Raw genomic sequence first — 25,235 nt, 5'->3', positions numbered from 1 at the left:
AAACCTCCTACCAATTACTTTAAATCTATGCCCCCCCTGGTTGTTGACCCCTCTATTATCAGTTCCTCATAATTTTATACACGTCAATAAGGTCTCCCCTCAGCCTCGTCTGTTCCAAAGAAAACAACCCCAGCCTATCCAATCTTTCCTCATAGCTAAAATTATCCAGTCCAGGCAACATACTCGTAAATCTCCTCTGAACCCTCTCTATTACAATCACATCTTTCCTGTAACGTGGTGACCAAAACTGCACACAGTACTTTAGCTGTGGCCCAACACGTGTTTTACACAGTTCAAGCATAACCTCCCTGCGTTTGTATCCTATGCCTCGGCTAATAAAGGCAGATATTCCATATGCTCTCTTATCCACCTTATCTACTACCTTCAGGGATCTGTGGACATGCACTCCAAGGTCCCTTTGTTCCTCTACACCTCAGTGTTCTGCCATTTATTGTGTATTCTCTTGCCTTGTTAGCCCTCTCCAAATGCATTACCTCACACTTCTCCGGATTGAACTCCATTTGCCACTGTCTGCCCACCTGACCACTTCATTGCTCAGTATCATAGGCAGTCCCGAGAAATTGAGGAAGACTTGCTTCCACTCAAAGTGAGTTCTCAGGTGACTGCAATTCCCGCATTGGACTGTACAGTCTCTAATAGGTGGAGCACAGTGGTTGAAGAAAAGGGTGGATGCGGAATCTGGTTTGCCGTACGCTCCTTCCGCTGTCTGTGCTGGATTTCTGCTCTTCCTCCACTTTGGGCAGTCTTGGGTCAGGGCTTCCCAGGTGCCGGTGGGGATGTTGCACTTTATCAAGGAGGCTTTGAGGGTATCCTTGAAATGTTTCCTCTGCCCACCTGGGGCTCGCTTGCCGTGTAGGAGTTCAGAGTAGAGCGCTTGCTTTGGGAGTCTTGTGTCGGGCATGCGGACGACGTGGCACGCCTAACAGAGTTGGTCAAGTGTGGACAGTGCTTCGATGCTGGCCTGAGTGAGAACACTGACGTTAGTGCATCTATCCTCCCAGCATCTTGTGGAGGCAGGAGTGGTGGTACTTCTCCAGCGCTTTGAGGTGTCTATTGTATATAGTCCATGTCTGAGCCATTTAGGAGGGCGGGTATCACTACTGCCCTATAGACCATAAGCTCAGTGCCAGATTGGAGGTCCTGGTCTTCGAACACACTCTTCCTCAGGGAACCAGTTCATTGATATCTTCCTGCAGAATACAGCTTTCTTCATTATCAACCACAGCGCCAATATTTTTATCATCCGCAAACTTCTTAATCATACCCCCAACATTCAAGTCAAAATCATTGATATATACGACACAAAGCAAGAGACCTAGTACCTGAGCCCTGCAGAACCCCACTGGAAACAGCCTTCCAGTCACAAAAACACCCATCAACCATTACCCTTTGCTTCCTGCCCGAGCTAGTTTTCGAACCAACTTGCCACTTTGCCTTGGATTCCATGGGGTTTTACTTTTATGACCAGTCTGCCACATGGGACTTTATCAAAAACTTTGCTAAAATCCATTACACTACATCAAATGCACTACCCTCATCGAAAAATTCAATTAAGTCAATCAGACACATCCTTCCCTTAACACATCCATGTTGATTGTTCTTGATTTATCTGTGTCTTTGTGGATGAAGATTTATCCTGTCCTCAGAATTTTTCTCCAATACTTTTCCCCACCACCGAGGTTAGGCTGACTGGCCTGTAGTTACTCGATCTATCCCTTTTTAAACAAAGGTATAATACTAGTAGACCTCCAGCAATACACCTGTAACCAGAGAGGATTGGAAAATGATGGTCAGAGCCTCTGCTTTTACTCTTTTGTTTCTCAGAGACTAGGGTCCTGAACTTAAGGAAAGATAACTTCGATGGTATGAGACATGAATTGGCTAGTATAGACTGGCGAATGATACTTAAATGGTTGACAGCGGATAGGCAATGGCAAACATTTAAAGATCACATGGATGAACTTCAACAATTGTACATCCCTGTCTGGAGTAAAAATAAAACGGGGAAGGTGGCTCAACCGTGGCTAACAAGGGAAATTAGGGATAGTGTTAAATCCAAGGAAGAGGCATATAAATTAGCTAGAAAAAGCAGCAAACCTGAGGACTGGGAGAAATTTAGAATTCAGCAGAGGAGGACAAATTAGGAGGGGGAAAATAGAGTACGCGAGGAAGCTTGCTGGCAACATAAAAACTGACTGCAAAAGATTCTATAGATATGTGGAGACAAAGATTAATGAAGACAAACGTAGGTCCCTTGCAGTCAGATTCAGATGAATTTATAATGGGGAACAAAGAAATGGCAGACCAATTGAACAAATACTTTGGTTCGGTCTTCACGAAGGAAGACACAAATAACCTTCCGGAAATACTAGGGGCCCGAGGGTCTAGTGAGAAGGGGGAACTCAAGGAAATCCTTATTGGGCAGTAAATTGTGTTCGGGAAATTGATGGGATTGAAGGCCGATAAATCCCCGGAGCCTGATAGTCTGTATCCCAGAGTACTTAAGAAAGTGGCCCTAGAAATAGTGGATGCATTGGTGATCATTTTCCAACAGTCTATCGACTCTGGATCAGTTCCTATGGACTGGAGGGTAGCTAATGTAACACCACTTTTTAAAAAAGGAGGGAAGAGAGAAAACAGGTAATTATAGACCGGTTAGCCTGACATCAGTAGTGAGGAAAATGTTGGAATCAATTATTAGAGAGGAAATAGCAGCGCATTTGGAAAACAGTGACAGGATCGGTCCAAGTCAGCATGGATTTATGAAAGGGAAATCATGCTTGACAAATCTTCTAGAATTTTGTGAGCATGTAACTGGTAGAGTGGACAAGGGAGAACCAGTGGATGTGGTGTATTTGGACTTTCAAAAGGCTTTTGACAAGGTCCCTGTTGGGAGAAAATTTCTTAACCTATAACCTTTGTAACTTTTATAATGTGTAGCCAGCTCCCCTGTCTCTCTCTGATGAATTATGGGACAGGGAGAGTGGTCAAGTAAGAAATGTATACTTAAACAGAAGGCATGTACAGTCTCCAATGTCCGTTGACCCTGAGTCATGGAGATAGGGGAAGTAGGACAATGGGCGGTTGGAGAGGCAAACAGATGTATATCGCTTGTACTAATAACAGGAAGATAGTTCCTTGTTTTCCCCCACTTGTGTCTGCGCCTGCTAGTTAACCTTTGACTTGCCACAATGCAAGACTGCCACAGCACTACCATATAGGGTAATACTATGCCTAAATGTTAAATAATTGGACGATGATGTAAGGTATAATTGTAACTTGAAAACTCCACTTAGGGAGAAGGGTGTGGCGAAGCTGCGGAGTTTCCTCACTTCTCCCAGAGCGCTCTGTACGAATAAACTGTGACGTTTCCCTCACTGTTCTCTGACTCGGTGTGGAATTTATTTCCCTTACAAATTTGGCGCTGCGAGCAGGGTAAATACGGTCGCTACGGGTCGCCTAGCCAGTGGAGAGGGACGAGTAGTCAAGGTTTGACTGTCCAGTCAATTGAGCCCCGGGAAAGGGCGACTCCCGAGCCCCGATTCACCAAAGAACAAAACGTCTGCGAACGGTGAGAAAAACCACAGTTGAACCGCGGGTTAGAGTCTAAGCTAGCATGTTGTGAGTGGTGTGTGTGTGTGTGTGTGTGTGTGTGTGTGTGAGAAAGAAACGAGTGTTCCCCGCCACCTTGATTGTCACAAACTCTCTGTCACCTAACTTGAGCCGGAATTAAGAGGGCGAATGCCCCACGTGTAGGCCAAGGATTAAGGTTGAAGGGAACATAGAGAGGACAAAGTGGCGACGGAAAAGTGGAACAGTGAGTGAAGTAGGGACTAATCTCCTTGCGACTTTGAGTCACACAGGTTGGGACATTGGGGGTCATGTGTAGAACAATTAATGTGGTTGTAGTAAGTTGCGGGTGCAACTGGAAAAGATTGTAGTGGGTCGCGGAGGCGCCATTTTTAACGAATCGTAAGTGTGTTGAAACATCTCTGACGATAGAGACTGCAAGTCCTGAACGGACCACTGACAGTAGCAAGACCGCGACGGGAAAGACTGCGATGTCCGGTAAGGAAACGAAGTGGGGCCCCCCGGGGTCTCTGACCAGACTGTACCTAGTCGACCAAAAGGGATTGATAGATAGAATGCAAAAGGAGGGTTGGGACCCGGCAAAGAAGGTACACGAACAACGGGAGTGGTGGGAGACGCAGAAACAGAAAGAAAAACTGGGACATTTGAGACGACGAAAAGCAGCCCTCAAAGCCTACGTGCTAGACTCCATTCTAGTTATGAAAAGACAGGATAAAGATGCAGACTTGAAAGAAAACAAATTGAACGAAATTGAAAGAAAAAGTGTCTTCAATTGTCTGAATTAACGAAGTTACCGAGAAACGAGCCCTCTGTGTAAAATACCAAAACCTAATTTGAAGAAAGGAGATCAAAAAAAAAAAAAGAGCACATAACTTACTAAATACTAGTTGATATTGGCTGTGAAAAAAAAAGATATTGGTTTAATTGAAAAGATTTTTGGAAGAGGTAAAAGACACTTTCCATTGAAAATGATTTTAAATTACGAGAAAGTTCCATTGCAGTTTGAAAAGATTTCCAGAATAGACATGTTTATCAAGAAAAGTCCCGAACAGTCTAAACAAGCAGGAGGGTTTTGAAAATAACGAGAAAAGATCTAAGCTATGCGAACTCAGCACAGAAAGAAAAATTGGGAATTAGAAAATCTTACTGATTTTAAAATTCTTATCAGGAAATGTTGGAATGTATACAGTGTGTGTGAAAATTGAAGTTCAGTAAACAAAATAGCTATTAAAAATGTGTGGTATCGTTTTAAATCAATTTTTAAAAAATCTTTGGCAAGTACTTGAATTAGAAGTTAAGGAAAAAATTGAAATTTAATCTAAAATGCTGTCTGTCCTGATGAGAAAACTTCTATTATGACGACTTTACTAATGATTTCTGCTGTTTTAACGTATTCCTAATTTCTAAGCAAGTTTTGAAAGCACAAAGACTTAAAAAAAAAAACGAAATTCGGATGATTACGTGAAGTCACGTAATGACATCAGGCCTTCTTACAAACCTGTAAAGAAGTTAACCCTTTCCATTGACAACTGTTTTATATTGGACATTATTCACTCACCTGACAGATAAAGGAAAAGGTGGGATAGTCAGAATAAAAGAAAACAGAACTAGCCCATGTAATAATACTCGCCTGATACAAATAATGAAAAATTATTTTAGGAACAGACTTAATAAGGGAATTTAAACTATTAATAGACGCCGAGCTTAACAAAATAATCTGGCCGCAAGCGGATGGACGTAAAAGCAAGTACTCCGCGCCCTTACGAAACATTGCGAAAATGGACAGTGCTAAACCACTGGCCCGGGATTAGGGTTAAGAGTCGGGGGTAGACGGGGTGATATGCGAGGCCCTAAAGCCGGTATGGGCCAAAACAAAGCAGGACACGGGCTTCGTTGACATGACGCCGGTTAATGTCCCAGGGCCCGAACATGAGGGACATAGGAGAAAACCTGGCAGAAGGCCTCCTGGGGGCAGTGAAGCCGCACCAGTGTGAGGAAGTGGATAGTGAGAATATAGGTCACCTAGCAGACGAACCCTTAATCGGGGCACAGTTGACCCTCTACGTGGATGGGTCTAGAAAGTGTGTCGGAGGGACACCACAGACTGGGTGGGCCGTGGTAAATGGCCAGTTACAAACCGTAGAGTCTGGCAGATTAAATGGGGGACTCTCAGCCCAAGTTGCTGAGATTGTGGCCTTCACCGAAGCCTTGAAGCTGGCAGGGGGCAAGACTGTTAATATCTATACAGATAGTCGCTATGCGTTTGGAGTTGTACATGATTATATGATAGCATGGGGACGCAGGGGGTCTGTCACAACAGGGGGAGAACCCATCCGACACCGGAAAAGAGTCCAGGCTCTATTGCAAACAGCTGAAGGGCCATTGCATGCTGCTGTGATAAAAATAAAAGCTCATCAAAAAGGTACAAAGCCGGGAGCAGGAAGGTAATCAGGCGGCTGACGCCGCCGCACAGCAAGCGTTGGAACAGGGCGTGGAGGGGAGCATAATGAGGGTCGAAGTGGATATAGTCAAGTTACACTCCGATGTTTCGCTGGAGGAACAGGAGGAATGGAAGGCCAAGGGCGGGGTACCAGGTATAGATTCGGTGTGGAGAAAGGATGGAAAAGTCACAGCCCCAAACTGCATTAAGCAGACATTACTGGAACTACACCATGGAGTGGCCCATATAGGCAGGGGACCCATGATGGAGTGGCTCACGAGAAGATTGGTGGTGGTCCGGAATGGGGCAGGATATAGCCAAACACTGTCAGCGCCGTATAACGTGTGCGCAACATAATTCCGGTAAGCCAATTAAGATACGAATGGGGCACCAACCGAGGCCCCAAGGGCCATGGGAAAACATACAACTAGATTTTACTGGACCACTGCCCGACTCATGGGGGAAAACGATATTGCTTAGTGGTAATAGGCCAGTTCACCCGATGGGTGGAAGCTTACCCAACAAGGAACCTTACGGCCACTGCGGTAGCTAGAATTCTGGCGGAAGAAATAATTCCTAGATGGGGAGGGTGGCGTTGCAAATGGACTCGGACCAAGGCACCCACTTCACGGGGAAGTAATAAAGCCCGTATGTCAACTAATGGGAATAAAACAGAAATTCCACATACCATACCAAAAGTTCAGGAATGGTAGAACGGATGAATCGAACCCTTAAGATAATGATCGCAAAGACAATCCGAGAAACTGGGACTACATGGGTTGATGTGTTACCCATCATTCTGATGAAACTAAGGGCGGTCCATAATCGAACAACGGGCTTATCCCCTTATGAGTTAATGACGGGAAGGGCGATGCAACTCCCAGAAGGAATTTTTATGGGAGGAGCAGATGTAGGACCCCTAAGGGATAGAATTCGGAGATATATATATTGGCGAGGAGTAATAGTCTCCAGGAAATGTGAAAGCAAACCAGAGAAAGGCAGGCTCAATGCGATAAAAAAAAAACTGGAATCCGCCGCCTTCCCGGACATATCTCAAGCCGGAATGCGCGTGATGGTGAAGGTTCTCCCAGGAAAACCCGGGTTCGCCCCGAAGTGGATAGGGCCGTACGAGGTTATAATTAGTGGAGATACATGCGCCTGTATTGATATTAGGGGAAAAGGACAATGGAAACATAGAACCCAGCTTAAAGTTTGGGAGCCTGCCGTTCAATACATGTATTATCTGTCATTATTTTTCTGTTTACAGGTCACGAGCGACTCTTCAAGCAAGCCAAACGGCCATTTTGCCTTTGAGTAATTGTTAACATAGAGTAATAAGATGAAACTATACGTCGCAATCTGTGTAATGGCCGCGGTCTGTATTGTATGTGCCCCATTGGTATGACAAAAAAGGGAGCTTCATGTAAACACCTTTTTATATATGTCTTATGCCTGTGCGAGGAATGGGAACGTCTCCAGTTCCTAGGTGTGCTCTCAAATCCCACACACTCGAGAGGAGGGATCCCTTTGCGTCCCATTCCCCTAAATCTGACTCAAGTTGCCGCATGGGTCTATCAACAGAACTCCTCCGGTCCCATACGGGAGGGATCAAAGGCCAAAGGAACATCTGCCTCATACAAGGTGGACAGAAGCGGGGACGAGAGAGATTGGGAAAATGCTGGGTATCATACCAGAGGTGCGCTTCGTGGGCGGTATCAACCATCCTACAATCGGCACGCGTTACCTCCATCCTTGGCCCTGACTAACACATCGAGAATAGGGAGACCCCGGGGAACAATATGCCTCACCCGAAGTGTAACTGGCACAAAAGGACACAACATGGGATATAGTAATTGCACCTAGCGCCTTAACGTAACCGAAGGGGCTGAGCCAAGTTTCCTCCGACGCCTCCCGAACATGATGGGTGGGGGGGGGGGCGAAATTGGACATGGTCATTCTTTCCTGAGACACTGAGCGCCCCAGCAGTATACAACGGTACCTATTCCGTATGTGGACACAAGGCATATCCCTGGCTCCCCCAAAACTGGGTAGACTCGTGTTACTTGGGATATGTGGTGCCATTCATGCGGCCAGCACGTATCCTAGCAGAAGTACATGCTTCCAGCTGGCAAAAGCGAGGTCTCACCCCCGTCGAGAGGTTTTTCGGGGTACTCATGATGCCCGTTGGAATAGCTCTGACCATGAACGAGGTACAAAGGATAGAGAAAATACTGGAGCAAGTCGCTAATGATACGGCTGAAGCTCTGGAGGACATCACGGCCGAGATGGTGGCAATACGGACCACAGTATTGCAGAACCGAATGGCACTAGACTATGTCCTAGCGGAAAGAGGTGGCACTTGTGCACTGATAGGAGCAGAGTGCTGTACCTGCATCCCAGATAGCTCTGAAGACATAACTAACTTAGCCGAGCATATAAAGAAGGAGGTGCAAAAAAAACTGAAATCCACCAACCAGGGGTGGTTCGGGAGCTGGATGTCGGGCCTGGGGCAGGCCATTGTGCAAGGATTAATACTAGTGGTGGGAATATGTATCGCACTATACATCGCAGTAATGATGTTTAAGATATGTATGACGAAAATGTGTACCACAGCCCCGGTATCCTCCCTGGCCTATGTCAACGCTATGGGCAACTCCGGACCAAACCCAGCACTTATCTCGGGATATCAACAACTTCAGCTCCGCCATCAGCAATATAGCCGACTCCCTCCTCGACTACTGGTATCAGAATAATCGATCCGACTGTAATGATTGCTCTTCTTCGCATGGCATGGGAAAAGATCAAAAGGAGGGACTGTTGGAGAAAATGTCTTAACCTATAACCTTTGTAACTTTTATAATGTGTAGCCAGCTCTCCTGTCTCTCTCTGATGAATTATGGGACAGGGAGAGTGGTCAAGAAAGAAATGTATGCTTAAGCAGAAGACATGTGTAGTCTCCAATGTCCGTTGACCCTAAGTCATGGAGATAGGGGAAGTAGGACAATGGGCGGTTGGAGGGGCAAACAGATGTATATCGCTTGTACTAATAACAGGAAGATAGTTCCTTGTTTTTCTGCTGATGCGGGGAACTAACCCCACTTGTGTCTGCGCCTGCTAGTTAACCTTTGACTTGCCACAATGCAAGACTGCCACAGCACTACCATATAGGGTAATACTATGCCTAAATGTTAAATAATTGAACGATGATGTAAGGGGGCGGGGCCGCTCCCAAAGGTATAATTGTAACTTGAAAACTCCACTCAGGGAGAAGGGTGTGGCGAAGCTGCGGAGTTTCCGCACTTCTCCCAGAGCGCTCTGTCCGAATAAACCGACGTTTCCCTCACTGTTCTCGGACTTGGTGTGGAATTTATTTCCCTTACAGTCCCACACAAGAGATTGGTGTGCAAAATTAAAGCACATGGTATAGGGGGTAATGTACTGACGTGGATAGAGAACTGTAAGCAGTGAGTTGGGATAAATGGGTCCTTTTCAGAATGGCAGGCAGTGAGTGATTAGTGGAGTGCCACAGGGCTGAGTGCTGGGACCCCAGCTATTTACAATATACATTAATGATTTAGACGAAGGAATTGAGTGTAATATCTCCAAGTTTGCAGATGACACTTAGCTGGGTGGCGGTGTGAGCTGTGAGGACGCTAAGAGGCTGCAGGGTAACTTGGACAGGTTAGGCGAGTGGACAAATGCAAGGCAGATGCAGTATAATGTGGATAAATGTGAGGTTATCCACTTTGGGGGCAAAAACACGAAGGTAGAATATTATCTGAATGGCGGCAGATTAGGAAAAGGGGAGGTGCAACGAGACCTGGGTGTCATGGTACATCACTCATTGAAAGCTGGCATGCAGGTACAGCAGGCGGTGAAGGCGGCAAATGATATGTTGCCCTCCATAGCTGGGGGATTTGAGTATAGGAGCAGGGAGGTCTTGCTGCAGTTGTACAGGGCCTTGGTGAGGCCTCACCTGGAATATTGTGTTCCGTTTTGGTCTCCTAATCTGAGGAAGCACGTTCTTGCTATTGAGGGAGTGTAGCGAAGGTTCACCAGACTGATTCCCGGGATGGCAGGACTGACATATGTGGAGACTGGATTGACTTGGCCTGTATTCACTGGAGTTTAGACGGACGAAAGGGGATCTCATAGAAACATATAAAATTCTAACGGGACTAGACAGGTTAGATGCAGGAAGAATGTTCCCAATGTTGGGGAAGTCCAGAACCAAAGGACACAGTCGAAGGATAAGGGCTAAGCCATTTAAGACTGAGATGAGGAGAAACTTCTTCACTCGGAGAGTTGTTAACCTGTGGAATCCCCTAGAGAGTTGTTGATGCCAGTTCGTTGGATATATTCAAGGGGGAGTTAGATATGGCCCTTACGGCTAAGGGGATCAATGGGTATAGAGAGAAAGCAGGAAAGGGGTATTGAGGTGAATGATCAGCCATGATCTTATTGCATAGTGGTGCTGGCTCGAAGGGCCGAAAGGCCTACTCCTGCATCTATTTTCTATGTTGGGATATATTTCATCAGGGTCTGGTGATTTATCCTCTTTCAAAGCTGCTAAACCATTAATACCTCTCTCACTATGTTTATTTTATCTACTATTTCACACTCCTCCTCTCATTGCAATGTCGGCATTGCCCCTCTCGTGAAAACGGACAAAAAGTAGTCATTATGAACCATACCCACATCTTCCGCCTTCACACACACATTACCTTTATGATCTCTCATAGGCCCTATTTTTTCTCTAGTTATTCTCTTGCTCTGACACATCCTTCCCTTAACAAATCCATGTTGACTGTCCTTGATTTATCAGTGTCTTTCTAAAATGAAGATTTATCTTGTCTTCAGAATTTTTTCCAATATGTTTCCCCACCACTGAGATTAGGCTGTATTTGACTAACTTGATTGAATTTATAAAACATCTTTGGGATTTCCTTGATTTGACTTGCTAAAATATTTTCTTGCTCTCTTTGCTTTTGTAATTTCCTTTTTAATTTCACCCCTGCACTTTCTATACTCCTTTTGGTTTTCTGCAGTATTGAGACTTCGGTATCAGTCATAAACCTCCCTTTTTTCCCCCTTTATCCTACCCTGTATGCCCTTTGACATCCAGAGGGCTCCAGATTTTCTTTAAGGGAACTTGGAGATGATGATATTCTATGCACCTGCTGCCCTTGTTTTTTTTAGGCTGGTAGCAGTCGTGGGTTTGGGAGTTGCTGTCGAAGAAGCCTTGGTGAGTTGCTGCAGTGCATCTTGTAGACAGTACACTGTGGTAGAGAGAGTGAATGTTTAAAGTGGTGGGTGGGGTGCCAAACAAGCAGGCTGATTTGTCCTGGATGGTGTTGAGCTTCTTGTTGGAGCTGCACTCCTCCAGGTAAGCGGAGAGTATTCCATCCCACTCCTGACTTGTTCGTTGTAGATGGTGCAAAGGCTTTAGACAGTTAGGAGATGAGACACTCGTCGTAGAATACCCAGGCTCTGCCCTGCACTAGTAGCCACAGTCTTTATGTGGCAAGGCCAGTTAAGTTTCTGGTCAATGATGACCCCCAGGATGTTGATGTTGGGGTAATTCAGCGATAGTAATGCCACTAAATGTCATGGGGCAGTTGTTGGAGATAGTCATTACGTGGCACTTATCAGCCCAAGCCTGAATGTCATCCAGGTCTCCTAGGACTCCTTGATGCCACACTTGGTCAAATGCTGCCTTGATGTCAAGTGCAGTTACTCTCACTTCACCTCTGTAATTCAACTCTTTTGTCAATGTTTGGACCAAGGCTATAATGAGGTCTCGAGGAGAGTGGTCCTGACGGAACCCAAACGGAGCATCGGTGAGCTGGTTCCACTTGATAACATAGAAAATAGGTGCAGGAGTAGGCCATTCGGCCCTTCTAGCCTGCACCCTGCACCGCCATTCAATGAGTTCATGGCTGAACATGCAACTTCAGTACCACATTCCTGCTTTCTCACCATACCCCTTGATCCCCCTAGTAGTAAGGACTTCATCTAACTCCTTTTTGAATATATTTAGTGAATTGGCCTCAACAACTTTCTGTGGTAGAGAATTCCACAGGTTCACCACTCTCTGGGTGAAGAAGTTTCTCCTCATCTCGGTCCTAAATGGCTTACCCCTTATCCTTAGACTGTGACCCCTGGTTCTGGACTTCCCCAACATTGGGAACATTCTTCCTGCATCTAACCTGTCTGAACCCATCAGAATTTTAAATGTTTCTATGAGGTCCCCTCTCATTCTTCTGAACTCCAGTGAATACAAGCCCAGTTGATCCAGTCTTTCTTGATAGGTCAGTCCCGCCATCCCAGGAATCAGTCTGGTGAACCTTCGCTGCACTCCCTCAATAGCAAGAATGTCCTTCCTCAAGTTAGGAGACCAAAACTGTACACAATACTCCAGGTGTGGCCTCACCAAGGCCCTGTACAACTGTAGCAACACCTCCCTGTCCCTGTACTCAAATCCCCTCGCTATGAAGGCCAACATGCTATTTGCTTTCTTAACCGCCTGCTGTACCTGCATGCCAACCTTCAATGACTGATGTACCATGACACCCAGGTCTCGTTGCACCTCCCCTTTTCCTAATCTGTCACCATTCAGATAATAGTCTGTCTCTCTGTTTTTAACCACCAAAGTGGATAACCTCACATTTATCCACATTATACTTCATCTGCCATGCATTTGCCCACTCACCTAACCTATCCAAGTCACTCTGCAGCCTCATAGCATCCTCCTCGCAGCTCACACTGCCACCCAACTTGGTGTCATCCGCAAATTTGGAGATACAACATTTAATCCCCTCGTCTAAATCATTAATGTACAGTGTAAACAGCTGGGGCCCCAGCACAGAACCTTGCGGTACCCCACTAGTCACTGCCTGCCATTCTGAAAAGTCCCCATTTACTCCTACTCTTTGCTTCCTGTCTGACAACCAGTTCTCAATCCATGTCAGCACACTACCCCCAATCCCATGTGCTTTAACTTTGCACATTAATCTCTTGTGTGGGACCTTGTCGAAAGCCTTCTGAAAGTCGAAATATACCACATCAACTGGTCCTCCCTTGTCCACTCTACTGGAAACATCCTCAAAAAATTCCAGAAGATTTGTCAAGCATGATTTCCCTTTCACAAATCCATGCTGACTTGGACCTATCATGTCACCTCTTTCCAAATGCGCTGCTATGACATCCTTAATAATTGATTCCATCATTTTACTCACTACTGAGGTCAGGCTGACCGGTCTATAATTCCGTGTTTTCTCTCTCCCTCCTTTAAAAAGTGGGGTTACATTGGCTACCCTCCACTTGATAGGAACTGATCCAGAGTCAATGGAATGTTGGAAAATGACTGTCAATGCATCCGCTATTTCCAAGGCCACCTGCTTAAGTACTGTCGACAACACCTCCCATCACTTTTTCTGATGATTGAGAGTAGACTGATGAGGCAATAATTGGCCGGATTGGATTTGTCTTGCTTTATCTGGACAGGATATATCTGGGCAGTTTACCACATTGTCAGGTAGATGCCAGTATTGAAGTTATACAGGTTAGAGGCATGGCTAGTTCTGGAGCACAAGTCTTCAGAATGACAGCCAGGATGTTGTCAGGGCCCATAGGCCTTGGCTGTATCCAGTGCGCTCAGCTATTTCTTGATATCACGTGGAGTGAATTGAATTGGTTGAAGACTGGCTTCTGCGATGGTGGAGAACTCTGGAGGAGGCCAAGATGGATCATCCACTCGGCACTTCTGACTGAAGATGGTTGCAAACGCTTCAGACTTGTCTTTTGCACTCGCGTGCTGTGCTCCGCAGTGAGGATGTTAATGTCCATGAAGCCTCCTCCTGTCGGTTGTTTAATGATCCACCACCATTAAAGCATTCAAAGCACCTAAAGCAGTTTAAATCCTGCTCTCATTGACAGTAGCAACCCAGTTCATGACTGTGTAGTCTGCATTCTCTAAGGGCTTTCCCACACAATCATGGGAAATCCATCTGTCGCTACCTGCACCTGTCAAGGCACCAAATGAGGAGAGAATGGGTCGACTAGGCCTGTATTCACTTGAGTTTAGAACAATGAGGGGGGATCTCATTGAAACATATAAATTTCTGACGGGGTTGGATAGAATGGATATGGGGTGGATGTTTCCCCTGGCTGGGAAGTTTAGAACAAGGAGTCACAGTCTCAGGATGCTGCGAGACATTTTTTCACTCAGAGGGTGGTGAACCTGTGGAATTCTCTACTACAGAAGGCTGTGGAGGTCAAGTCACTGAATATATTTAAGAGGGAGATAGAAAGATTTCTAGAAACAAAAGCCATCAAGGGGTATGGGAAAAAAGCAGGAATATGGTGTTGGGAGAGGATCAGCCTTGATCATATTGAATGGCGGCGCAGACTCGAAGGGCCGAATGGCCTACTACTGCTCCTATTTTCTATGTAAATCTGCAGCAAGAAAAATTCTACACTAAAAAAGGTTTGTTTTCTGCCATCCTCAGCCTACCACTGCACTCATCGCCAACTGCAATCCTCTCCCACCATCCAGGACCTTAGGCTAGAGACCCAATCCCTATGGCTATCCAAGTCAGTTGCCATGTTTAGGACATTATTGAAAATATGCTGCAATCTTATGTTCCTGTGAGGAGCAACACTTTCAGGGAGCACATCTTATGAAAGTGTAGATGCACATCCTGAGAAATCACCTCCATCATGAACATTATGGGTTGTTTATCCAGTTTTCTGAGATATGTTTCAGTGATTGTTACTAGGAACCTTGGATCATGAAATCCAAGTTACACGAGTGCTATACAAAAATTCAAGCATTAAGAATTTAAAATCATATACTCTTAAATGTTCAAAGCACTTAACTAGCTTAAAGCCATTCCATTCATAGCATGGACTGTCTTTAAATTCTGCAAGATCCCTTACAGAAAGCATGGTATCATTTAACAGCAGAAGTTTAAAATCATAAGGAGTCGGGGGCAGTATGATCCATCAAATTTTGACTTCAATATACAAAAGCCAGTAAAGACAAGCTAAGAACTACCTTCATCATCATCATAGGTAATCCTGGAATTAATGGGTGTGGATTCCAAAACGAAACTGAAAGGCACGTGAAAACTGCCCACATGTTACGCAATTATGTTTTAAGCAACTCAGGCATTAAGATATTCTCGAAGACCTTATACACAAACAGGACAAACTACTTTATTCCCTGCTACAATCTCAAAGCTTTTCAAACCCAAGCGTGGCAAATATATATATATATATATTATATGGCAATATCTAACCACCAATTGATTTAGATATTTGCTCCTCCCAATAGTTACCTTCACTTGGATTTCGATATACAATTATAATATACACACATAATTACAAAAATCCAGTGACGAAAAAGAGGCTTTTTAAAATTTTGAAGTCATCCTGATTTTCAGAGATGTTGGAGTTTTAAGAGCATTTAAGAAGAGAGGGGACTTTAAAGAGAGAAAACAACCCTCCTTTTCATTTGCAAACGATAGTTCAATAAACACAACACAGTAAAAGCCTGGGGGCAACGAGCCCTGGAGCTGGCCCGGGTCCCTGGTAGCACTCACCGATCAGTTCTGCCATCGCGCTGAAAGGCCAAGTGTGACTGGTGGAGTTGGTGTGGAGAAACTTGGGGCTCATCTGCGTGAAAATCCAAACCAAAAAAATATACACACACACAAAAGGAGACGGTTAGTAAACAGGGCATGGAAAATCGAGATAAAGCTGGACGCAATTCGCCACCGCCCCCCATCACACACAACAAAACACACACAAACAAAAGTGTTGGTACATTAATCGGCCATGTCAATACACGACACACTCACGGCGCTCAGAGGGATGTCCCGCAGCCCCAGCCCCGGTCCGCTGCCGCTCCGCAGGAAGGACGCGGCCATCTTGTCGCTGTCGGCGCTTCTCAGTGACAGAGGGGAGATGGTCACACTGATACTGACAGCGGCTACCGTCACACTGTTTACAAACTGCAGCCCCACACTCGGCCTCCCGCGACCAATTCCGCATCAACCGACTCCCCAAACAACGCACTTCCGCTCCATTGCTCCTCCCCCACCTCCGGATGTGGGTGGCCCGCCCACCAGCTTCCGGTCATTTCCAACATCCGGTACCACCACTGTCAGGCTGGAGGTGGAAAGAGAAAGATTTGTATTTATATAGGGCCTTTCCCAACACTGGACTTCTCAAAGCGCTTTCCAGCCAATGAAGTACTTTAGGAATGTAGTCACTGTTATAATGTGGGAAACTATGGGCACCCTGTGCGGAGGGGATCGGGCAGGTCGGAAGGCCTTCTCGTAGGACTGCTCCTGGGCACGGCCATCAGCCGGTCCAGGCAGCGGGTGGTCGAGGGGGTCGTTCAGACCGACTGCCTGCCTCTCTTCCGCGGTTACATCCGAGCCAGGGTGTCCCTGGAGATGGAGCACACGGTGTCCACTGGTATGCTCGCGGCCTTCCACAAGAGGTGGGCACCGGAGGGACTGGAGTGCATCATCACCCTGGCAAATTTTAATTTGATCTAAGTTTCCGTTAAAGTTTTATTTGGAAATTTGTGGGCTCTAGTGTCAAAAGGGGGCACTTGATTTAAAGTTTCTATTTAAAATAGTTGTAATGTGGGAAACACGATAGCCACAGCACACAGCAAACTCCCACGAAGAGCAATGACCAGATAATCAGTATTTATTAAGTTGATTGAGGGATAAATATCAGCCAGGACATGGGATAACTCTCCTGCTTTTCTTCAAAATAGTACCATGGGATCTTTTACATCCACCTGACATATTATACAGGGCCTCGGTTTAACGTCTCATCCGAAAGACGGCACCTCCGACAGTGCAGTGCTCCCTCAGTACTGCGCTGGAGTGTCAGCCTAGATTTTGTATTCAGTATGTGTCCCATGTATTTCACTTGGGAGCTCTTGTATTCGAACTTATCAAAGTTTAGTTTGATGTTTCGCTCTCTGCATGAATTTGTGTAAGTTTGCGTCATGATTGTGATTGGCTTCTTTAAGTGTCTCACCGCATCCAGTGATCAAGATATCTGTAATCTTGTAGACTCCATCTAGACCCTTGAGGTTCTGGTCTAGCTTCTGTTGGAAGATTTCTGGGGCAGTACTGATGCCAGATGGCATTCTATTATATCGATATTGTCCCCATGGAGTCTGGAATGTTGTGAGGTAGGAGGACTCTGTGTCTAGTTCACATGGCAAGAAACCCTCCTAGCAGTCTGCTTCAGTGAAGACCTTTACATTTGACATATGTGGCAAAATGTCATCGATCACAGGAAGTGGATAGTGTCCACGTTTCAGGGCACTGTTCAGATGTTAAGGGTCGATACATACTCAATCTTTCCATTTGGTTTTTGTACAGTCACTAGACTGGATACCCAGTCTGTCGGCTTAGTCACTTTCATGATGATTTGTCATTTTTCCAAACGATCGAGTTCCTCTTTTAGCGTTTGTTTGATCGCTATTGGCACCCGTCTGGGTGGAATTACAGCTGTTGTCGCTGATTCATTAAGTTCAAGGTCAACTGTCGCTGGCATGTGTCCAAGTCCCTTAAACACATCCAGATACGCATTGTTGACATCAGTTTTTGACGCTAGCGAGATGTTTGCCTTGATGGTAGTTTGCGATTCGTGTGATTCATTTACCACCGCGATATTCTGATACTGGATTTTTATCAGTTGTAGCTGTTGAGCAGTGCGTGAGCCAATCAGTGGTGCCTCAATGATCACAAAGGGCACAATGTACTTTTGCTTGTTCTTTGTATATTCCAGTGGCACATTACAAATCCCTGCGACTGGAATGGTGGCATGGTTGTCATATAGTGACAATATTGTCTTTAGACTCTTTTATCTTTAAGCCTTTAGGTAAGTATCTAAGAGATAGTACATTGCATGTGGCCGCACAATCTAGTTGCATTTTTACTATTTGACCTTTAATGGAGAAGGTAGCCATAATCTTATTAGGATACATTCTGTCAGCTTTGTCCTTGATTGTACGATCAACTTTACCAAGCATCTTTACAGTCAAAATCAGAATCATAACTCTCTGCATGCAGTGTATGAACTTTTGGCTTGCCCTTATATTTAGGGTTATATGTAGACTTCTGCCTCAATCCACTCTGTCTGCGCTTTTGAGAAAAGTGATTTAGTTTCCGCAACTTGTGCAGGTCTTTCCATATGCTGAGCATTTAGTTTCTGACAGCTCATGTCTTTTCTCACAATATCTGCAATTGTTCGTGAACTCTTTATCTTTAAATTCTTTTTTTGTGGGTCAGGGTTTCTGTCTGACAGCTTTGACATCTTCAGAGTCTGTTTTAGTGAGCTTCATGGATTTCATTTGCGCAACAGTGGCCGCTAGCTTTACAGAGCATCACACATTTATCGAGTGTTAGTCTCGATTCTTCTAACAGCCTCTTACACAGAATATTATCAGATATGCTGCAGACTATGCGGTCTCTGATGAAATGTCCCTCAAATTGCTGAACTCACATGACGATACTAGCTCTCTCATTTTCACGCTATATCTGTCAAACCGCTCGTCCCTTTGTACACAGTTGTTAAACTGGTACCGTTCATAGATGATGTTGGTTTTACCTTTACAGTGCTCTTCCCAGAGCGTCAAAATAATCTCAGTTTCCTGCTTATCTTCCTCTGATCTGTAGGGAAGATTATTGTGGCTATCTAGGGCATCGCTGCCCAATAGTAGTGATAAATGTTCTCTATCTGGTTTTTCGACAATATTCGTGATAATTTCATAGCTGTCCCACAGCTGTTTGAATTTTTTCCAGTTGGCTTTCATATCGCCAGTCACCTGCAATGGAGGTGGGAGAGGAATGTGCATGGGAGTTGGCGCCGTGTTGGTCGTGATAGCTCGCTACAGTTTAGGACTTTGAGTTTGTCACATACATGTATACAGTTCAAATACCAGAGGACGAGAACAAGTCTCATCGTAAAATATCGTGGCCAGTAATTGTAGAACTACTTTTTCAATCGAGGCTCTACAAGAACTTATGCCACTTTAAGTTTACTTCATTAATGCCTCTAGATTATTTTACAAGTTTATGACTATCGCCCTTCATGGCGTAGGAAACCCGCTCTGCACTGCACTGCTTAACGTTGATTTTGATCGGCTCGAAAAAGTCTTATATTTCCAATATTTTGGTCATAGATGCATTCGATGAAAGATTGGAAGTCTCCGCTTCTGACACCATGTATTTTATATTCTCTTGCATGCTCTTGAATACTCTGTTCAACTTAACTCTATTTATTTGGGAGATTTCAGACAGCCTTGTGGAGCTTAAGATGGCATTCCTTCACAGCTCTCTGTACCTCCTAGCTAGAGAGCGCTATACATTATATCGATACCTCCTAGCTAGAGGTAACATTATCTCATTACAATATTCTTCGAAACTCACCATTTAAAAAAATCTCATACGGAAACAACATCCTTTCTATGTGATTAATAGGATATTTTTAATTGGAGATGATCTGGACAGGGAGTTACTCAACTTGGGTCCTGATGAAAAGCTTGAAAGTTGAACTCTGTTTTTCTCTCTCCATAGAACATGTTGCCTGATCTGCTGAGTGTTTCCAGCATTTTTTTCTGTTTTCATTGCATCCCCCATTGGTGACATTAATTGGTATTTTTTAAATTCATTTCTGGGATGCGGGCGTCGCTGGCAAGACCAGCATTTATTGCCCATCCCTAATTGGCCTTGAGAAGCTGGGGTGAGCTGCCTTCTTGAACCGCTGCAGTCTGCGTGGTGGAGGTTCTCCCACAGTGCTGTTAGGGAGGGATACCAGATAGCTATATACCAACCCTCACCTGAGACAGCTAGCACCCCAAGTGGGTCAATTCAACCTTAAAACTGCTATATATACGTATGCAAAGAAAAATAGAAAGAAAAGGCACCCTCTTCCAGCTAGTGGAGGAAAACCGTGAAGCCTTTGCAAATATCACTCCCTATTGGAGTTAGGAGGCCTTTCTTCAGATTTATAGCAACAACAACAACTTGTATTTATATAGCACCTTTAACGTGATAAACGTCCCAAGGCGCTTCACAGGATTGTTATAAGACAAACATTTGACACCAAGCCACATAAAAAGAAATTGGGGCAGATGACTTGGTCAAAGTGGTAGGCTTTAAGGAGCATCTTAAAGGAGATAGAAGAGGCGGAGAGCTTTAGGGATGGAGTTCCAGAGCTTAGGACCGAGATAGCTGATGGCATGGCCACCGATGTTTGAGTGATTATAATCAGGGATGCTCAAGAAGGCAGAATTTGAGGAGCGCAGATATCTCGGCGGGAGGGTGGAGGTTGTGAGGCTGAAGGAGATTACAGAGATAGGGAGAGGCGAGGCCATGGAACGATTTGAAAACAAGAATTAGAATTTTGAAATCGAGGCATTGCTTAACTGGGAGCTAGTGAAGGTCAGTGAGCACAGGGGTGATAGGTGAGCAGGACTGTGTGAAAGTTAGGTCATGGGTAGCTGAGTTTCAGATGAACTCCAGTTTACATGGGGCAGAATGTGAGAGGCCAGCCAGAGGTGCGTTGGAGTAGTCAAGTCTAGAGGTAACAAAGGCATGGATAAGGGTTTCAGCAGCAGATGAGCTGAGGCAGGGGCAGAGACGGATAATGTTACGGAGGTGAAAATAGGCGGTCTTAGTTATGCCGCCGATATGTGATTGGAAGCTCATTTCAGGGTCAAATATGACACCAAGGTTGAGAACAATCTGGTTCAGCCTCAGATAAATGCTAGGGAGAGGGATGGAGTCAGCTAGGGAATGGAGTTTGTGGCGGGGACTGAAGACAATGGCTTTGGACTTGCCAATACTTTAATTGGAGAACATTTCTGCTCATCCACTACTGAATGTCGGACAAGCAGTCTGACAATTAGAGTACCTGCCCATTATTCCTGATCTCTGTCTCCAGAGGAAAGGATTTCCAGATCTCTGTGACTCAGTTGCAAAAGCTTAATACAGCCAAAGTTAACCGGTCTACATTTGATTAACAATACATAACAGGGCTCTAATGAGCATGACCTGGAATTTGTAACATGGATCATGGACTGCATGGTCTCTGGTGCTTTCCTTATCGCAGCAAAAAGATATTATATCATGAGTTTAAGAATTTGTTAGTTCAGTCACGACTTGAGACGGTGGACTGGCATATCATCGCATTCTGAGAGATGCAGAAAGCTTCAATCAGAATAGTGACATTTGGTAATGCACCAACATTTTCATTATCAGATCGCATAAAGAATGGGTCTATTTCTAGCGTGTGCCTGGTGAGTTAGTAACTTTTGTTAACAGGATCGTGATACTAAGATCAAACATAGAACATTCACCTGTAGTGGTGCACTCCCTATTATACTCGGTGGAAACCCATCAGTGCTCCCAACCTCTACTGGAGCTTGCTGCTTCATGGTTCTCCTCGATGTAAGGAAATATAGTTTTAGGAAGTATTTGGGGTTAAGGAACTACAGCTTTGGCTGGACCAGGAACAAACCAGATTAGGAAATTGGCTGAGCAGCAGGAGACAGAGAGTAGGGATAATGGGCAGGTACTCTAATTGGCAAACTGTGATGGGTGGTGTCCCGCAAGGATCTGTGATGAGGCCTCAACTATTCACCATATTTATTAAGTACTTAGATGATGGGATAGAGAGCCACATGTCCAAGTTTGCCAATGACAAAAAGTTAGGCAGCGCCGTAAGCAGTGTGGATGGAAGCATAAAATTATAAAGAGATATTAATAGATTAAGTAAATGGGCAAAATTGTGGCAAATTCATTTCAATATAAGCAAATTTGAAGTCATCCACTTTGGACCTAAAAAGGATAGAACAGGATTAAATAGTGATTAGTGAAAAGCTGGAAATGGAGGTCCAAAGAGACTTGGGGTGGGAGGAGTCCATGTACATTTGTTATTAAAATGTCATGGCCTGGTACAAAAATAATCAAAAAGCCTAATGGAATGCTGCCCTTTATATTTAAAGGACGAGAATATAAGGGGATAGAAGTTATGTTCCAGCTATATAAAATCCTGGTTCGACCATATCTGGAGTACTGTGAGCAGTTCTGGGTACCACACCTTAGGAAGGATGAATTGGCCTTGGAGGGAGTGCAGCGTAGACTTACCAGGATTATACCTGGGCTCCAAGGGTTAAATTGCGAGGAGAGATTACACAAACTAAGGTTGTATTCCCTGGAATTTAGAAGGTTAAGGGGTGATTTAATTGAAGTTTTCAAGACATTAAGGGGAACTGATAGGGTAGATAGAGAAAAAACGATTTCTGCTGGTTGGGGATTCTAGGACTAGGGAACATAGTCTAAAAATGAGAGCCAGGCCTTTCAGGAGTGAAGTTAGGAAACACTTCTACACACAAAGGGTAGTCGATGTTTGGAACTCTTCTGCAAACAGCAGTTGATTCTAGGTCAACTGTTAATTTTAAATCTGAGATTGATAGATTTTTGTTAACTAAAGGTATTGAGGGATATGGACCAAAGGCGGGTATATGGAGTTAGGTGACAGATCAGCATTGAATGGCAGAACCGTCTCAAGGGGCTAAATTGCTTATTCCTGTTCCTGTGTTCCTATGTTCTACTTCTATCTCTTTACCTATCTTTATCCTGTCCAATTTTACTACTGCCTCCTCCTTTACTGCTACATCCTCTTTAGTGAATACAGATGAAAAGTGCTCATTTAATATCTTAACCATGTCCTCTGCCTTCTTGAGCCACCGTCTTGAACTGCCGCAGTCCGTGTGGTGAAGGTACTCCCACAGTGCTGTTAGGGAGGGAGTCCAGCATTGTGACCCAGTGACGATGAAGAACAGCGATATCTTTTCAAGTCAGGATGGTGTGCGACTTTGAGGAGTGTTCCCATGTGCCTGCTGCCCTTGTCCTTCTAATTGGTAGAAGTCGCGGGTTTGGGAGGTGCTGTCAAAGAAGCCTTCGCGAGATGCTACAGTCCTTGTAGATGGTATACACTGCAGCCATGGTGCGTCAGTGATGGAGGGAGTGACTGTTTAAGGTGGAGTATGGGGTGTCAAACAAATGGGCTGCTTTGTCCTGGATGGTGTTGAGCTTCTTGAGAGTTATTGGAGCTGCACTCATCCAGGCAAGTGGGGACTATTCCATTATACCCCTGACCTAATGGGCCCCACCTTTCTTTTGGATTCCTTTTTATGTTAGCCGCTAACTTAGTCTCATCCTCTCTCTTTGCCCCTCATGCCTTTCAGCTGTATCTCCACTGTATTATTAACCTTACATTTGCCATAAGCTGCCTTCTTCTGTCTCATTTCATCCTCTATATCCTTAGTCATCCATGGAACTCTAGCTTTGGATGCCCTTCCTTTCCCCCTCATGGGGATGTGTCCACTTCGTACCTGAACCATCTCCTCTTTGAAGGCCTCCCATTGTTCAATTACTGTTTTGCCTGCAAATGTTTGATTCCAATCCACCTGGTCCAGATCCCTTTTCAACTTCTGACGAAGGGTCGTCGACCCAAAACGTTAACTCTTTTTCTCTTCACAGATGCTACCTGACCCGCTGAGATATCCAGCATTCTCTGTTTTTATTCCCTTTTCAACTCACTGAAGTGAGCCCCCCAGTTAAGTATTTTTTACATTTGATTGTACCTTGTCCTTTTCCATAACTATTCTAAACCTGATACTATGATCACTGTTCCCCAAATGCTCTCCCACTGAAACCTACTCCACTTCATTTCCCAGAAATAGATCCAACATGGCTTCCATTCTCATTGGGCTGGAATCAACTGATCAAGAAAGTTCTCTTGTACACATTTCAGGAATTCCTCTCCCTCTTTGCCCTTTACACTGTTAGTATCCCAGTGCACTGTTTAAAGCATCTGTTTAGAAGGCTTAACTGATGCGACTATAAGCTGCCATTATACAGGAGAGAGAACATAACTGGTTATCCTGTGGAGGGATCAAAACTATGTATTTCACCCTCAGATGGGGGATTGTTAGATAACCTTGTTACCTGTTAGTCTAGTTTCAACCATCTATCAAAAGCCATCTAACAGTTAACAAGGTATTGTACACATCCTGATTGGCTCTGGATGTGTACAATACCTTGTTAACTTTTAGATGGCTTTTGATAGTCTTAACTTTGTTAACTATTAATAACTTATCAATTCCATACTTTGAAAATTGATTAGTGGGATGTCACACCTAATTCCAGGTAAACTCATCAGTCCCTCGGAATTGAGGAAGACTTGCTTCCACTCTTAAAATGAGTTCTTAGGTGGCTGAACAGTCCAATACGAGAACCACAGTCCCTGTCACAGGTGGGACAGATAGTCATTGAGGGAAAGGGTGGGTGGGACAGGTTTGTCTCGGCGATGAGACTCGAGGTGCTCAGCGCCCTCCCGGATGCACTTCCTCCACTTAGGGCAGTCTTTGACCAGGGACTCCCAGGTGTCAGTGGGGATGTTGCACTTTTTCAGGGAGGCTTTGAGGATGTCCCTGTAACGCTTCCTCTGCCCACCTTTGGCTCGTTTGCTGTGAAGGAGTTCCGAGTAGAGCGCTTGCTTTGGGAGTCTCGTGTCTGGCATGTGAACTATGTTGCCTGCCCAGCGGAGCTGATCAAGTGTGATCAGTGCTTCAATGCTGGGGATGTTGGCCTGGATGAGGACGCTAACGTTGCTGCGTCTGTCCTCCCAGGGGATTTGTAGGATCTTGCGGAGGCATTGTTGGTGGTATTTCTCCAGTGACTTGAGGTGACTACTGTACATGGTCCATGTCTCTGAGCCATACAGGAGGGCGGGTATTACTACAGCCCTGTCATGAGCTTGGTGGCAGTTTTGAGGGCCTGGTCTTCAAACACTCTTTTCCTCAGGCGACCGAAGGCTGCACTGGAGGCGGTGTTGAATCTCATCGTCGATGTCTGCTCTTGTTGATAAGAGGCTCCCGAGGTTTGGGAAATGGTCCACGTTGTCCAGGGCCACGCCGTTGATCTTGATGACTGGGGGGCAGTGCTCTGTAGCGAGGACAGGCTGGTGGAGGACCTTTGTCTTACGGATGTTTAGCGTAAGGCCCATGCTTTTGTACGCCTCAGTAAATACATCGACTATGTCCTGGAGTTCAGCCTCTGAATGTGCACAGACGCAG

The 25,235-nt window shown here is 45.0% G+C and overlaps 1 protein-coding gene across 2 annotated transcripts in view; it reads right to left on the bottom strand.

Annotated features, from left to right (window-relative positions):
* Positions 1-16,142, bottom strand: part of LOC139276202 (MORC family CW-type zinc finger protein 3-like) — an 88,754-nt gene extending 72,612 nt beyond the window's left edge. For both annotated transcript variants that reach the window (XR_011595869.1, XM_070893827.1), the window contains exons 1-2: positions 15,916-16,142; positions 15,658-15,730 (exon numbers count right to left, since the gene is read on the bottom strand). Coding sequence is in view for 1 of the 2 variants with exons in the window: in XM_070893827.1 (XP_070749928.1) it covers positions 15,658-15,730; positions 15,916-15,984 (142 nt within the window). In the remaining variant the exon portion in view is untranslated. The remainder of the gene's footprint in view (positions 1-15,657; positions 15,731-15,915) is intronic.
* Between the last annotated feature and the right edge of the window lie 9,093 nt (positions 16,143-25,235).

This window comes from Pristiophorus japonicus, chromosome 11 (assembly GCF_044704955.1).
Source record: "Pristiophorus japonicus isolate sPriJap1 chromosome 11, sPriJap1.hap1, whole genome shotgun sequence".
NCBI classification, from domain to species: Eukaryota; Metazoa; Chordata; class Chondrichthyes; family Pristiophoridae; genus Pristiophorus; species Pristiophorus japonicus.
Note: the sequence above shows the minus strand (reverse complement) of the source record. Positions and strands in the feature narration are given on the sequence as shown.